General features: G+C 38.0%; 1 protein-coding gene across 1 annotated transcript in view; it reads right to left on the bottom strand.

The window, feature by feature from the left end:
- The window catches only part of LOC126385258 (mucin-19-like), a 60,845-nt gene that overhangs the window by 14,577 nt on the left and 31,448 nt on the right, over nucleotides 1-14,820 (bottom strand). Inside the window, exons 3-22 of the mRNA XM_050036868.1 lie at nucleotides 11,987-12,212; nucleotides 10,203-10,332; nucleotides 9,866-9,929; nucleotides 8,709-8,791; nucleotides 7,592-7,787; nucleotides 6,877-7,002; nucleotides 6,653-6,773; nucleotides 6,390-6,525; nucleotides 6,230-6,307; nucleotides 6,046-6,115; nucleotides 5,776-5,913; nucleotides 5,252-5,398; nucleotides 4,905-4,999; nucleotides 4,664-4,796; nucleotides 4,335-4,578; nucleotides 3,168-3,208; nucleotides 2,854-2,942; nucleotides 2,379-2,533; nucleotides 2,125-2,263; nucleotides 72-183 (exon numbers count right to left, since the gene is read on the bottom strand). Coding sequence (XP_049892825.1) covers nucleotides 72-183; nucleotides 2,125-2,263; nucleotides 2,379-2,533; nucleotides 2,854-2,942; nucleotides 3,168-3,208; nucleotides 4,335-4,578; nucleotides 4,664-4,796; nucleotides 4,905-4,999; nucleotides 5,252-5,398; nucleotides 5,776-5,913; nucleotides 6,046-6,115; nucleotides 6,230-6,307; nucleotides 6,390-6,525; nucleotides 6,653-6,773; nucleotides 6,877-7,002; nucleotides 7,592-7,787; nucleotides 8,709-8,791; nucleotides 9,866-9,929; nucleotides 10,203-10,332; nucleotides 11,987-12,212 — 2,523 coding nt within the window. The remainder of the gene's footprint in view (nucleotides 1-71; nucleotides 184-2,124; nucleotides 2,264-2,378; nucleotides 2,534-2,853; nucleotides 2,943-3,167; nucleotides 3,209-4,334; nucleotides 4,579-4,663; nucleotides 4,797-4,904; nucleotides 5,000-5,251; nucleotides 5,399-5,775; nucleotides 5,914-6,045; nucleotides 6,116-6,229; nucleotides 6,308-6,389; nucleotides 6,526-6,652; nucleotides 6,774-6,876; nucleotides 7,003-7,591; nucleotides 7,788-8,708; nucleotides 8,792-9,865; nucleotides 9,930-10,202; nucleotides 10,333-11,986; nucleotides 12,213-14,820) is intronic.

Raw genomic sequence — 14,820 nt, 5'->3', positions numbered from 1 at the left:
AAGATAGATAATAAACATGTGGACAGTAGCTCAGGGTCTCAGTGAGGTAAAATGAGAATCCTAGAAGCAGCCGTCCACCTGCAGGTCGAGGATGATGGAGCGAGAGCAGGTGAGCGCCTCATCACAGCAGGGCACACTCTCCACTCTCACAGAGAAGGTGCCGTTTCCCTTTCCACAGTCATCCTAAAGTAATGAGATCAAAGTTAAAAGTGTATTGTTGTGAAAAATACAGCAAACAATGACCTATATTTCTTTTTTTAAATGCCCTTAAGTATTTGCATGAAGTACAGTACTGTGTCCTTTGAAGGCAATGCACTAGAGGCCCAAATAGAGAAAGAAAATATGACCATGTAACACTTTTGCTGAGGATGCCACACTGGCTCCCAGTAAATTTTAGGCACAGCCAAACCATTAAATGATTTAAAAGAGGGCTTTACAGTAATCCAGCCTACTTGATAACGCGAGCCAGATTTTCAGTCTGACTGAGACAAAAAGTTAAGATCGGTGTCTAAAATCGCATCCAAGTTTCTGACATGCTCATATGGCTAAAAAAGACTGAATTTTATTCCTCAAAGCCTTTGGTCCTACTAACAGAATCTCTGTTCTGTCATGATTAAGCTGTAAAAAAATCTTCACCATCCAAACTCTGATATCTGCGATGCACTGGATGAGGTCATTTACTCCACTAAGGTTATTGGTGGAAACGAATATGTACAACTGTGTGTCATCGGCATATGATTGATATGAAATATTATATTGCTGTATTATGGACCCAAGTGGGAGCATGTACAAATTAAACAACAAAGGACCAAGAATTGACCTCTGAGGGACTCCATATGGAATGCCAACCTCATCAGATTTACAATTACCGACAGACAGAGAGAACGATCTTCCTGAGAGATATGAAGAAAACCACTTAAGAACAGTGTAAGGCCTACATAGTGTTCAAGGCACTTAAGAAGAAGAATATGGTCCACAGTATCGAATGCTACACTAAGGTCAAGGAGTACCAGAACAGAAACATTATGATTGTCAATGCTAATTTTAAGATCATTAACAACTCTGACCAGGGCAGTTTGGGACTGTGGTTAACTCTAAAACCAGACAAATATCAAGCAAATTGTAAATTACCTTCTTTTTTTTTTTAGAATTTTCCCCAAAAATGGAAGGTTTGACATTGGTCTGTAATTCTCAAAAATATATGGATTAAGATAATTCTTTTTTAACAGTGGTGTTACAATAGCATGTGTGAGACATGAGGGGAAGATACCAGAATGTAGGGAGGCATGAACAATCTCAACAACATCCTCCACTAGACAGCTAAAAACACTTTTGATTAACTTAGTAGGCATTGGGTTAAGAGCACATGTTGCAGAACTGAGCTGCTGCACCACATCTTGTATCTCACTAGATTGAATCAGGGCAAAGTTATTAAGAGTGTTGACAGTATGGCACTGAATGGGAGAAAAGCGGTAACAGAGGAAGCCACAATTTCATTCCTGATACTGGAAATTTTTTATTTAAAGTATGTGGCAAATTCATTACATTTCTTTGAGAGTAAGCACCAAACAAGTGCATTGGATGCAAAATTCAGCCATAAATCAACAACAGTTTGTCCAAACATCACCACATTTGGTGGGTATTTTTAACTAAGCTGTTTAAGCATGTCCCCAGAATGCTTTCACAGTTGACCCACAGGGGGTTAAAAAGACCGTGGCCCAGCACAGATTTGGTCATACATGAATGAGCATGTGTCTGAATATTTTTCATTAACCAAGTGCTGGTCTAAATTATGACTGAATGCAATTTTTTTCATATTTCTTAAAATGGTTTTAAAGTCTAATTCTCACTGGTCAGTTCTTGATCTTAATTATTGTTATTTTTATGATTGCTACCTCGCTTGTATTATTTGTCTCTTTTACCTGCGTTCAATTATGTCTAATGTTTTATTTTCACACTATCCACTATTCTAGCTGCAACCTCTGTGGTAGCTCACGCGTTATGCATTACAGTGTGCTTCCACCTGGATTCAAATGTGCTATATAAATAAAGTTTTGCGTCCTTGCTCGTCATCAAGGCTTCAGGAAAGAAACATGTGACCCCCATTTTCATGTTTGGTCTCACCTCTACAAGAGTGTACTGACACTGTCCATCAAAGCGGTACCACTTGGAGTCAAAGGTCTGGTAGTGTCCGTTTCCGTAAACTTGACACTTCCCGGGGCAGGGCTCGTCTCTGCAGTGCCACCGACCATGACCACAGATACTGTGAGACAGTGTCAGTTAGTTAAGCAGCCTTTCCATCTCAGCTGTATTAGCTTTCGGAGGAATAGCACTTTTTGAATGAACGTGTAGGAAAGCAGCACTAATGCAGGTGTTACCATGTTTTACAGTTGGTTTTGACGTGCTGTCCTGCACTGAACACTTTGCCGCTGTACACACAGGTGCAGTTGTCCAGAGAAACACAGTTGCCACGGTGATCCTCATACTGGTCAGGTGGGCAGTAACAGCCACTCTGGCATGTCATATTGACACTCTGGAAATCACATCAAAGGAGAATCTTTTAGATCGAGGAAATGTTTGACGTATCACAATAAAAGTTTTGGGACAAAGGGTGAATGTTAGGGCCGCAATTCACTGACAGAAAGTTTACGTAAATAGAAAATGACAGATTTCAGTCAAAATAAAAGCATCATCCCAGTACCACAAAAATAGACTATGTTCTCTTAACGCTCATAAAATAAACTTTATTAAATTACAGTTTTAACAAACATGTCAGCAGCTGATGTGAAAAGAAAAATGAATAATGATATATGAACAATGGAAAGCTGCATGTTTAAACATCTGTTGACCTACCCTTGGTTTGCTGAGGTTGTCACAAGTTTTCTGAGATGTGCTAACAGGGTCCTTAGAGCAGTGAACACAAACCTTCCCATTTCTGCATCCTGATGCAAACAATCATTAAATACAGAAAACATATGAGTGTGTTAGTTATATTTCAGATACTTTGACACTTTGTCAGCTTTTTCGTATTTTTTTTCTGCAGAAACTGAGGTTATTGCTAAAATTCTATTTGATTTTTCACTATTAACAAATGAAGTTAAAAACAACAGAGCAGAGAAAACAAAGGATTAGGTTAATATGATAATGAGAAAAGAATACACATTTACCACAATCAGCAGAACACTGCAGCTCTCCATCCTCACAGATGCTGAAATAGACACATTTTTAACACAACTTGCTTGAAAAATTGCGATAAAGGGGCGTCGGTAGCGTAGTGGATAGTGCCACCGCCCCATATACAGAGGCGATGCCTCACTGCAGCGGTCGCGGGTACGACTCCAGCTCACAACCATCTGCTGCATGTCATCCCCCCACTCTCTCTTACTCCCCCATTTCATTCTTTCCTGTCAATTAAAGGCAAAAGCCCGAACAAATAATCTTAAAAAAATAAAAATTGCGACATTTTTATGTGGATTTTTACGGGAAATTGCGGCAAATGACAAAAATTGCTGCTAATGACAAAAGGAGAAAATCTTTATAGATTTTTTTAAACTACTACCTCCAAAAAAATAAGTCATGTAATCACTTGCTATAATAATCATACTATATATTTCAAAAATAACTGCAAATGTTTTTTATAGTTCTCTTCTTTAGTTTTATTTAATTAGTTTCAAAACATGGACTCCAATAATGTTGCAAAAAATCCTGAGTGAATATTGTAGCTCTCAAACCAGACAATGTGACTGTAAAAACAACATGTAAGCTACACCTTCTGCAAACATTACATTCAACAATACATTCAACACATATTTAAACAGTGCAAATTCTTATGGCAATACAGAGCGTTTCTCCATACTGCAATGCCATTAGCGTGGTTTGATGACGCGTGTAATGATGTTTCAAATGACGTCCATGCACAATAACTTCCGATCGGCCGGAAAATGCGGAAAAACGGGGAAAAATTGCGGGACTTTTGAAAAATTGAAAGCCCCTCACAAATATTGCGGACTTTCGTTGACTTTGCGTTAATTACTGTGATCGCAAGATAAGTTAAGGGAAGGGGCATGATGTTTCCAATACACACTCTAAGCCCTGCACCAATCACAGCAGACTGGGCTGCTGGGGAGACTGGACATAAGCCCAAACACAGCGTTTCATACAGAGGTGCTGCACAAATGGGCAGTAAAAAAACTACAATGTGTTTTTTGAATATTAAAGCACCTAAATCCATTCCACAAGACCCCAGTGTTACAAATATGACCCTGAAATTAGCATAATAGGACTTCTTTAAGATAAATGCTAGTAAAGTTTTAAATGGCTGTAAATTAACTCACCACCTTCGTCCGTCAATAGCAACAGTACCCGGGGGCGTTGTACCGCCATAATAGTGGCAAGGGCACTCTGCTTTTGGGGTACAGGTGTGTCCTTGGTTCAGGTGAGTTCCCTCTGGACAGCCACAGCCCTCTACAGGAGCATCGTCCAGCCCGCAGCAAGGGTCAGGACCAGACAGGGAGCGGCATGTGTGGTTGCAGGCTTGCATGTTGTACGAGAATTCAAGGTTCTTCTGGCATGTCAAAGCTGTGACACAATATTGTGATTAACATCTAGTATAGCACAGGGTTGCAGACAGAGTAAGCTGTATATTTGTTTGTACTGAACTCACTGCAGTTGGTGGCTGCCCTCCAGTCACCAATTACAACACCCAGACTGGCACAGGCTTTGGCATAGTTGCCCAGAGCAACACACAGGCACTGCTGCAGACTGCTGCCACAGTTACACGTTCTTAGGATGCAAGCCTGGAAATAACAACAGTTTCATGTTAACAAGGGTAGCTCATTGATATGTCAATTGTTAATAACGGTAAAACATTTTGAGGATTTATTTTGGTGCAAAAGTCATGTTACCATGTGGTAGTGATTGCTTGGGATATGATCGTGGCACTTAGCAAATATCCCAGCTGGGTCGTTCAACACAGAGCACTTTTCATCTGCAAATATTTCTGCAAAAATACATATTGATATATGATATTTTCTTGTGGCTGAAGACTTCGTATCATATCACTGAGAGGCAAGCAAGCTAGTAAGCAAATTTCAGAGTTCAATTATAAAAATGTACCAATTGTTCTCTATCTATTAAAATAAAACGTTTCATCCATTACACGCAGAATTCAGGAAGACAATAAAATACTTTGTGTGACTTTATCCAACCATTTGCAACATTTTACAAGCACACTTATAACATTTATTGGTACCATTGTCAGTGTTAATGCAGATGGGCATGTTCCCCGTACAAGCAACCGAACTCCAGGACTGAGCAAAAGGCTGAGCTGAGTTCTCGATGATCCCGCTGCTGGTGGTGAAGTCGTCTGTGGTGTCATTGTTGTTGTTGCCACAAAGACCTGAAGGAAACATTGTCAATGATTAGATATATATAAATATTTTTTAAAAATTCATAGTACATTTTTTCTCATACAAATCTTTAGAGTACACTATTTTGTATAGTAATTTTTTTTTTATGGTATATTTTTTTTAATGTTAAAATTTCTTTTATAATACAATTTTTAATACTACAATTTTTTTACAGTGCAGTTTTTATAGTGCATTTATAGTGAAATGGTTTTATAGTGCGCACACACACACACACACACACACACACACACTTTTTTTGGTCTTAAAAGCTCATCAGAAAAAACAAAACAAATAAAAGCCATAATAATGGTGTATCCAAAAGGGAATGCCAATATATTCTGTCTTCTTTATCGATTAAAATTCTAACCCGAGATAGAGCCTGAGTGGTTTGTGGTTGGGTTGATGTACAGCTGGATTTCAGGAAACATCTGGACCTCCATCTTCATACCAAAGGATGTGTGGATGTGGACGTACATGGAGGACTGCCAGAAAATCAAAGCATGTTCTGACAGGTGACAGACAGTGGTTAGTGAGCTGGTGGGGGGGGGGTAACCAAACCATTATGGATGAATTACTAGGCTATAGGTTACATTAAAGGAATCGTGAACAGATAAAGTGGACAACAATCCTTTTTTACCAGACTCATGAAGTTGAGTGATCTCCCCCCCACGGAACATCACCTTGTTGTCTGTGAATACATATATTTCCTGCAAATCCAAAAAAGAAGAGCATTTATATTCACTGACTGTTCACTTCTGTGGCTTGGCATTTGTTTAATAGATTATATTATTTTAGATTCAACTCTCAAAGACTGCTTGTACCTGAAAAAGTACAAGATAAACTTTTTCCAGGGAGGGTGCCTCTGCAGAAAACTTGATTATTATCATCCAGTTGAGACCCTTAAAGAACAACACAGCCATTAGTATCATAAAAAGTCAACATAGGTTAATGGCACATGTTGGGGTAGTGGGAAAAATTCACCAGTGAAGCCACATATGTGCATTTGTCAGGGACGGCATATTGTTTGCCGTCAAATGTTGTTACAAACTGCCCTTCAATGAGACATGTGGGTGGGCAGGAGTTTTCAGAGCATCGCCATTTCCCACTATCACACACACTGTGGAGAGAAATGATGATGAAACTTTAATTGAAAAAATCAAACTAGCTCATTTCATTGAGCCCAAGTAGACATTTGTAATTCATGGATATTCCATCAGTGCCAAACCAGTTTTTTTCTTGCTTACCATGACTGACATTTGGTGCTGTGTATGTCTCCGGTTGAGTAGGTCTGGCCAGCAAATACACAGGAGCAGCTGGACACACTCACACAGTGGAAGCCATCCGCATGTTCATTAAGCACCGTACCTACAACACAAATTAGTATACCTTTATAATAAGGAACATATAGCCTAAACAAGCAATGAAACAACAAGTGAAGAGCTACATCGTGAAGCCAGATAGTGCTCACCCTTTGGGCAGACACAGGAGCTAGTGAGTTCCTGGTTGGAGAATGTGAGGTTTTGGCTGGAGCAGCTGGGAGCAAAGGCTGCGCCCTGTTCTACATAAACCAGGTCTCCTGGACAACTTGGCTTCACTACAAAACAGAAACAGGCAATCACATCAAGTGTTCATCAAATTAGTGTATAAGCTTAAATTCAAGCCAAAAACTTTAAAATCTAGTTATAATCATGTAAACCCCTGTCAGCACAAACACATGTGGCAAACACAGCAAATCACAGAACTTTATTCTCAGTCCTAGTGTGAATCCCAAAGTCTGGAATACTAAAATATGTCAGGCAGAAAAAATGTCGGCATTGTACATTTCTGCAAACCACGGATACATTATATTTGCATGTTATTATGTAGCAGGAAACACAATGTCTTGGTAAAACAACTGGCAAGTATCCATCATTCCCTCCACCTCAAGATGACAGTCAGCTCATATACTACATCGCTTTAGAAACGTTGATATGATATGTATGAAGCATTAGAATGCAACATGTTCATGGTTAGCATTTTCTTTTGGCAACTGGACTGTTGATTTAACGAAAGACTCAATATTCACTCAGTGTAAATGTGATGTCACTTCACCGAGGAGTTGATGGTGAGAAAATGATTTTTCAAAAATTAAAGCGACAAAATAAAGGGGAAAGCTGGGAGTTAAGGGCTTAAAGAGCACCTACCACATTTGGTTGTATCTCTCCATATCCTCCAGACATAGCTGTTGTTCCCACAGTGTTGGGCAACTTCTTTGAAGAAAGCACAGCTGATGTCTTTGCTCATTTCGTAGCTGTAAATGTTCTCTTCACAGAGTTGGGTATAATGACGGTTCATGGCTTGCAGACAATCGAAAGTGTAGGAAAAGAACATTCTGCATTCCTACAAATACCAGAGAAACATTCAGAATTAGGAGTGTTTAAACACAGCTGAATAGACTGACTCCTCAAAAAAGTTAATGAATAAAAACATTGTTGAAGTCTGACGTTCACGTTTCCACGGGCCTCATGTAGCAACATTCTCTTAAATTTCTCTCACATTTTCTCTTAAATTTCCCTTTAGAGGAAGAAAATAGAGAAGTCAGCTCCAGATGCACCAGACATTCTTAACCACCCAAATCTCCTCTTACCAGGTGTGCTGCATGATGAATCCCACTTGATTATAGGTCATGTATTAGCATAAGTAATACCGCTAAACACCATAAAAGGGCAGATGTTGTGCTGTGTGCAAATACTCTAATACTTAGTATTTAAAGTGAAAGTAGTTACTGCAGGATTTTAAATCAATTAAATTATTCCAAATAATTTAAAAAAAATTAAAAAGGAAAAGCAGCAAAACTCTGTTTAAATTAATTTTCTAATCAATCGTCTAATCGTTTCAGCTGTACTTTTATATCTTTATATAGTTTGTGTGCAAAAACTTTACTTGTAAAGCAACTACTAACTAAAGTCTTATCTTGGTAAAATAAGAAAACATTGGTCAATCCCAGAAATCAGTAGGTACCAACAAAAAGGGAACAAATCATGGAAACAAACAAAAATAAGAGAAAATTTGTTCATGTATTACTTCCTACATGAGGCCCAGTATTTTAAATTTGACATGATAACCCATAAAGTCTATACCTAATAACTTATAACCTAAGAGCCAGAGGTGTCAATGAATTCAAAACATGTGTCTTTCTTTCCAATGAGTTTGACAGGCTTAAGTGAAAAAAAATAAAATACATAGGAATAGTAGTAGTATCGTCACCACATCCATTCAAGTGTGTTTTAAATGAATCAGTTATGGCAACAGTTAACTTACTGTATTCACAGCAGAAACAGGATCTCGGATTTGACATGTGTCCTTGGCGAGCACGCTCTCCATAATCAGCTGCTGCTTGTTGTCTAATTTCATAATATAAAAGTGTTTTTTTTTATAAATAGTATGCAAAATATGGAAGCCCATTTCTGCCAATGTCATGAAAACAAAGATCCTGTTAGTCATTGTAATGAAAAATGACTTAATTTCTCAAAAGAATCACTTAGTATATCAACATAATGACTTAGTATTGCAAAATAATTACTTATCATCTCAAAATAATCACTTAGTTTCGCTAAGTACGATTCTCAACATTTGCATAGGTCTATGTGTTTTTCATAACTTAGTGATGATAGGTCTCAGGCAAAATATTGAGAAAGTGTTTCATTATTTCAAGATATTAAGTCATTATTTTGAGATATTGTTAATATTTCGAGATAAGTAAGTCACTGTTAAGAGATACTGGCACTTCCCTCCATGCCATAAACTCTTGGGGCGAGGCCTCTAAACCAAGAATATACCGGGGCGGGCTATGTAAATTAAGACTGTTCTCAGCCACCACATTTATCAGCACCTGGTCATTCCTACGAGGTCGTTTAATGAATGACATACAAACCCTATCTTGAGATGATTTCTATACTCGGATCTGCAATCGTGTGCAAGATAGATTGACCAATTAGGGCAGCTGTTATTATTTCGGGATACTTATTCATCATTTTGAGAAAAATTATAGTACTAAGCCACTATTTTTGAAATACAAAGTCATTGGTTTAGGTATACTAAGTCGTTATTTTTGAGGTGGTTTCTCGTCACTATTTTAAAATACTATATATACTAAAATTACTTACAGGATGTAATTTTTTTTCATCACATTAGCAGAAATGGGCTTCCATAGAAACAAATGTCAAAGTTAGTGTAAACAGGTTGTGCATTTATATGATCAGCTTTATTATAAGGATGACCAGAAATACTGATATTAGCATTCATTTGACATTTGTTCTCTTCATTTAAATGTATCATACACACAAACAGCTTAACAAAGCTTACAATTTCATATTAAAGTCATCTACTGCCTTTAATATCCTTCTGCCTTTAAAACACCTCTGCTATTTTGAACTACAACAACTCTGCTGTGAATTCCAGTGGTTTATAAAACATACCTGTGACACTGTGTTTTCCACACAGTCCAGTCATGCCAGTACTCAGCTCCTGCTCCACCTCCACCTTAACATGTTTTTAAAAAGGCTTCAGTCAGTGATGTTAGTGCTCTGCAGTACAGATCTAACTGCGAATGTTCCAGTTAACTTAGGATCATGATGAATTATGTTTGTTAAAGGTTTTTTTTTTTTTTTTTAGGAGTTTTTCCTTCTCCACTGTGAGGGTTGCCGTATGCTGTAAAGCCCTCTGAGGCAAACTGTGATTTGTGATATTGGGCTTTATACATAAAATTGAATTGAACTGAATTGTGTCTGTGTTTCTGCTCTCAAGTCAACTCACCCACATAGTGTCTATTCCCCCGGGGACACTGTGCCAGGTGACAGACAGTGGAAGCAGCGAGCTCCTCAGTCTGGTGTAGATGCCGTACTGAAAGATATGCTGGTAGGTGTGGTCATATGGAAGGGAAACACTGTCAAAAAATAAACACACAGGGATATCAACAGAGGTGGAGGGAGTACTGCTATCCTGTACTTTAGTAAAAGTTCTGATAGCACACTGTAATGATGTTACAAGTTAAGCTCTGCATTGAAAATATGACTAAAAGTACATAAGTACAACCAGTGAATAAAATGTAAAACAATTTAATCGATCAAAATCATTAAAATAATTAAAAAGATAAGCAGCAAATTCTCTCATCTGTGAGGCTGAAACCATGAATCGCTCTACAGACTTAAGTTCTTATTCTCCTGGACCACGACTTAACCTCGCTCACAGCAGGAACAAAACTTGAAACCAGAGAAGTTAGAGTGCTGAACACTAACTTTCCAGCAACAAGGAGAACCAAGTTAACTAACTCTGCAAGGACCCTGAGCGACCGGCTTCCTCGGATCTGCACCTTTGGAACAAGGGGCACAACAAAGACTGCACCTGGAACCACAGCCCCTTACAGCCTTCTTCTGCTGGCTAACAAAAGCAGCACAACACAAAGCAACTCTTTCTTCCATCCATTCAAGGATTGGTAATGTAACAACTGGGCATAGTATTATCACAGCTGTTCAGGCTAGGCAAGACTGTCAAACTTGTATGTGATTTAATGCCATTTCTTGAGTCACTGTCAGGGCTGGGTTACAATAATCACTTCATGATTAAATCAGGCAATGACTCTCCTCAGCAGCAGAGGGAGGAACTGATACTGACTGATGTCTGTGATCTTTATTCTTTATAAACTTCACTCAGTATTGTGATGTCAGGAATTTGATTTATTTCATTGACATTTTGTTTTTGTTTTTTGAGATATTAAGCTACAGTATATTGTTACTTTGCTGTTTTAATATTACTGTTGCTGCTCTAGAAACATTCAATTAAAAAAATACTAAAAAATACTACAAAAATTGGTATTGTATCTGAAAACATCCAGTTGACAAGTTAAAAGATAAAGACTGCATGAAACTGTCAACCACCTGGCTGAGTACAAATGCCACTGAAGTGATTAATTTATGCCATTTGGCAAAACTCACCACTCTCTCACACTTTTACTGGAGTTTGTGTGGGTGAATAATGGGATTATAAATTTTTATGTGAGCACACAAAGTCTCAGGGGATCTCAAACTTTGAGTGAGTCATTTTTTGGTTATGGAAATGTGTTGCTGCCATGCCAGGAAAAAACATATCTGTATCAGGTGAAAACATAAAAAGTTTATTGTTATAACAAGACGTTTTTCACATTTTAAAATGATATTTTCATGTTCTAACGTGATCACTTATTGTTTTAATGTGAAATGTCTCTTGCTACAGCGTGACCATTTAACGTATTGTTTTAGTGGGAAACTAATGACTAAGTTTCACTTAATGCTTTGGTTGAACATGGTGAGATTTTGCTTTTATTGTTGCGCTGGGTGATAATGTGATATGCGTCCTGTAGGCCTACACTGATATCCCAGTTTCCTCATTTAAATATTAATTTCTCATTTCAATGTGAAAGACATCTCATTATAACAATAAACATTTCACATTATTACCTTGTACTGATCAGTTTTTTTCTGTGATGGTATCAATATGTTTCCGTATCTACGTGGCTGCAGTTAATGAAACAGTATCAGTGTGGGTTAGGGTTGGGCCCAAACCTTTTCTTCTCCACCATGATGCTTCCACTCTGCACAATGGTCTTCACTTTGTTGATGATGATCTCGACTTGGTCCAGCAGCCCGTTGTCACCTCGCTGTATGGTGATATCACATTCCACTGCGTTGTGTGTGAAGCGGGTGAGGGTGAACGGGCAGTTGGACCGTACATAGAAACTTGGACCGTTGAAAGGCTGGACGACCCCGCTGCCAAATGTCCTGCAAGTGTCTGATCACAATTTACAGATTAATGCCAGGATATGAACACATGACTGAATGTATAATAAATCAATAAATCAACTCATTATTTTTGTTATGTTAGATTAAGAGTTTAAAAAGTTACTGTTAAAATGTTTAAATGTAATCAGCTATACCATCCTTTCAGTAATCAATTCAGAACTCAATAATGAAATGCAATAACTTTGAATTACTTTTACATTACTATCCCTCCAATTGTGAAAAATTTCACTTGGCTTTATAATATATGATAAGATTTCTAAGACTACCATTTTAAAATCAGTAAGCCACACGATCAACTATTATTTTACGTCTATAAAACTTCAAGAATGAACTGAACCAAGTAACATAAAATATTTGACAACAGAAACAATTAAACAATATATCAGTATGATACTGAGAAATTATATGAAAAAGTGAAACAATAAAACAGACTTAGTTTCAGAAAAGCTGAAACAATATAAAAAAGGTACAAAGTAATTTTGTAACAATTTAAAACAAATTGATCGAGATCCAACACTGACTGGTTTATACTCACACTTCTTAATTCCTGTTGTTGTGACTGACTCTGCTGTGTCTAAAACTAGGAGAGGAATACAAGGTGGAGGAAAACATTAATCATAATCAGAAATCATGAATAATAACACAAATACTTTGGATATAGCAGAATGTTGTTATACCAGATAGTTTTGTGTGTAAATTCTTAATTTGTAAAGTAAAAAGTAACTAGAAGCTTTCAAATAAATGTAGTGGAATAAAAATGACTATTTCTTTTTGAATTGTTGTGGAGTAAAAGTATAAAGTAGAATGAAATTGAAATAGAAACATACAAATACCTCAAGTTTGTATTTAAATGAGTAAACTGAGTAAATGTTTTTTCTGCTTACAAGAATTAAATCATATTTACATGATTAAATTAACAGCTGCATTGTACCTGAGGCCAGTGAAAAGCAGAATGCCAGCATCCATCGCTGGAAGGTCATGCTGCCTGATGCTCTCTCGCAGGTGACACCAGACAGCCCACCACGTGGCTTATATAGTCCATGCACACACACACGCACGCGTGCTAAAGGGGGAGTTTTTCCTTATCCGGTGTGAGGGTCCAAGGAAGGAGGTTTGAAACTTGATCCTCTTCTTTTATCCTTTTAAAACCTTATGTTTCCTGGAATCCTGACAGAAATGATAACACATCAATATCCAGCCTCACACATAATGGGTAAAATAATAAGTCCTGTATTATGAACAAAGAGGGATGGTCACTCCTGGCAAACACTGGTGACACAGACAATGCCTTGCTAGTTTACAAAGGATAAAAGGACCGATGATAAAATGAGAAATGAGCCCACAGGTGAATAGCCAGGGTGCATGAACCAGGATGTAGTTAGTTATTTTTTCAGTTGGAGAGCTGTGGGAGAGTACCACACGACATTTAAAGACGTGTCCTGCAGCTACTCAGATTTCTTTTCATTCAAAGATTATATTTGGAGCTGCAAACTGGGACACAAAGCGTCTTGACTTCCGTCAGTGAGACAGTAAAAGGACAAAGTGGCTTGTCAATGCATCAGCAGGCTACATTTAAGCCAAGATCCACCACCCTAACCCACCACCTGACAACTGAGAGATTATCATCTAAACTGCTACTATAAATGTAAGTAAACTAAAACTATAGTAACTTGGGATTGGTTGAACATAAAACCAAATTGAAATGTGAGTAGTGTTTTAAGTGAATACAGTTGTGAACCACTTTAAAATACTGTATGTGTACCAGTGTTTTACCACCGGTCTCAAGACCACTTTTTGAAGGTCTCAGTCTTGTCTCGAACTTGACCGCATTCTCAGACAAAGACTACCTATTAAATTGCCTGTGCAAAAAAGGGGTGTTGAACAAAGATGGTTAAGTTGATTTCAGCTCCTTGGTGTTCATTTGTATTTGTTGGCTCATTGAAAACAAAAGGACATTCACCCTCTGCTCAGTGAAAATACTTTTTTCCCCCCAATACTTGTTGAGCATTTTGAGATTGAAAAGGCACTTAAATCTGTGACAGTGATGACCATATTTCACCTAGCTTCATCATTACAGTGTACAAATAATAGTCTATTGTCATTTTGGAGCCTAACTAAGCAGCAAATTTCTCAGTTGAAAGTTAAAGTCTGTGTAAAGCAGCAAAAAATGTCTGTTATAAGTTTGTCACATCACAGAAATATGTGTCATTAATCACTGAGCCAAATTAGAAAGATTAAAAAAGTCGCTAAGTATATAAAATTAGCTCTCAAAATCATGAAAAAACAAGCACTTCTCTCTGCTGTGAAATGCTGGGGGCGTGTCCAGAGGGGTATGTCTCCAGCTTCTTGTCTCATGATTCCAGGCTGCAGCCATTAAGTCCACGCCCACTCGCGGGAGAGAAGCCGCCTCCGTGTACTGTACAAGGACATAACCCCGTACCTGCAGCCGGCGGAACGGGAGGATGTAATCCAGGGAGGGAGAGTGTCGGTTCGGCTCCACTGACTGAAAATATTTTTTCCAGCGGATGTCTTAGTTACAACATGATTGAGCTAACTGGAGTAGTTTCATGTCGTATCCGACAACGAAAGGCTTTTAA

Source organism: Epinephelus moara, chromosome 23, assembly GCF_006386435.1.
Source record: "Epinephelus moara isolate mb chromosome 23, YSFRI_EMoa_1.0, whole genome shotgun sequence".
Lineage (NCBI taxonomy): Eukaryota > Metazoa > Chordata > Actinopteri > Perciformes > Serranidae > Epinephelus > Epinephelus moara.
Note: the sequence above shows the minus strand (reverse complement) of the source record. Positions and strands in the feature narration are given on the sequence as shown.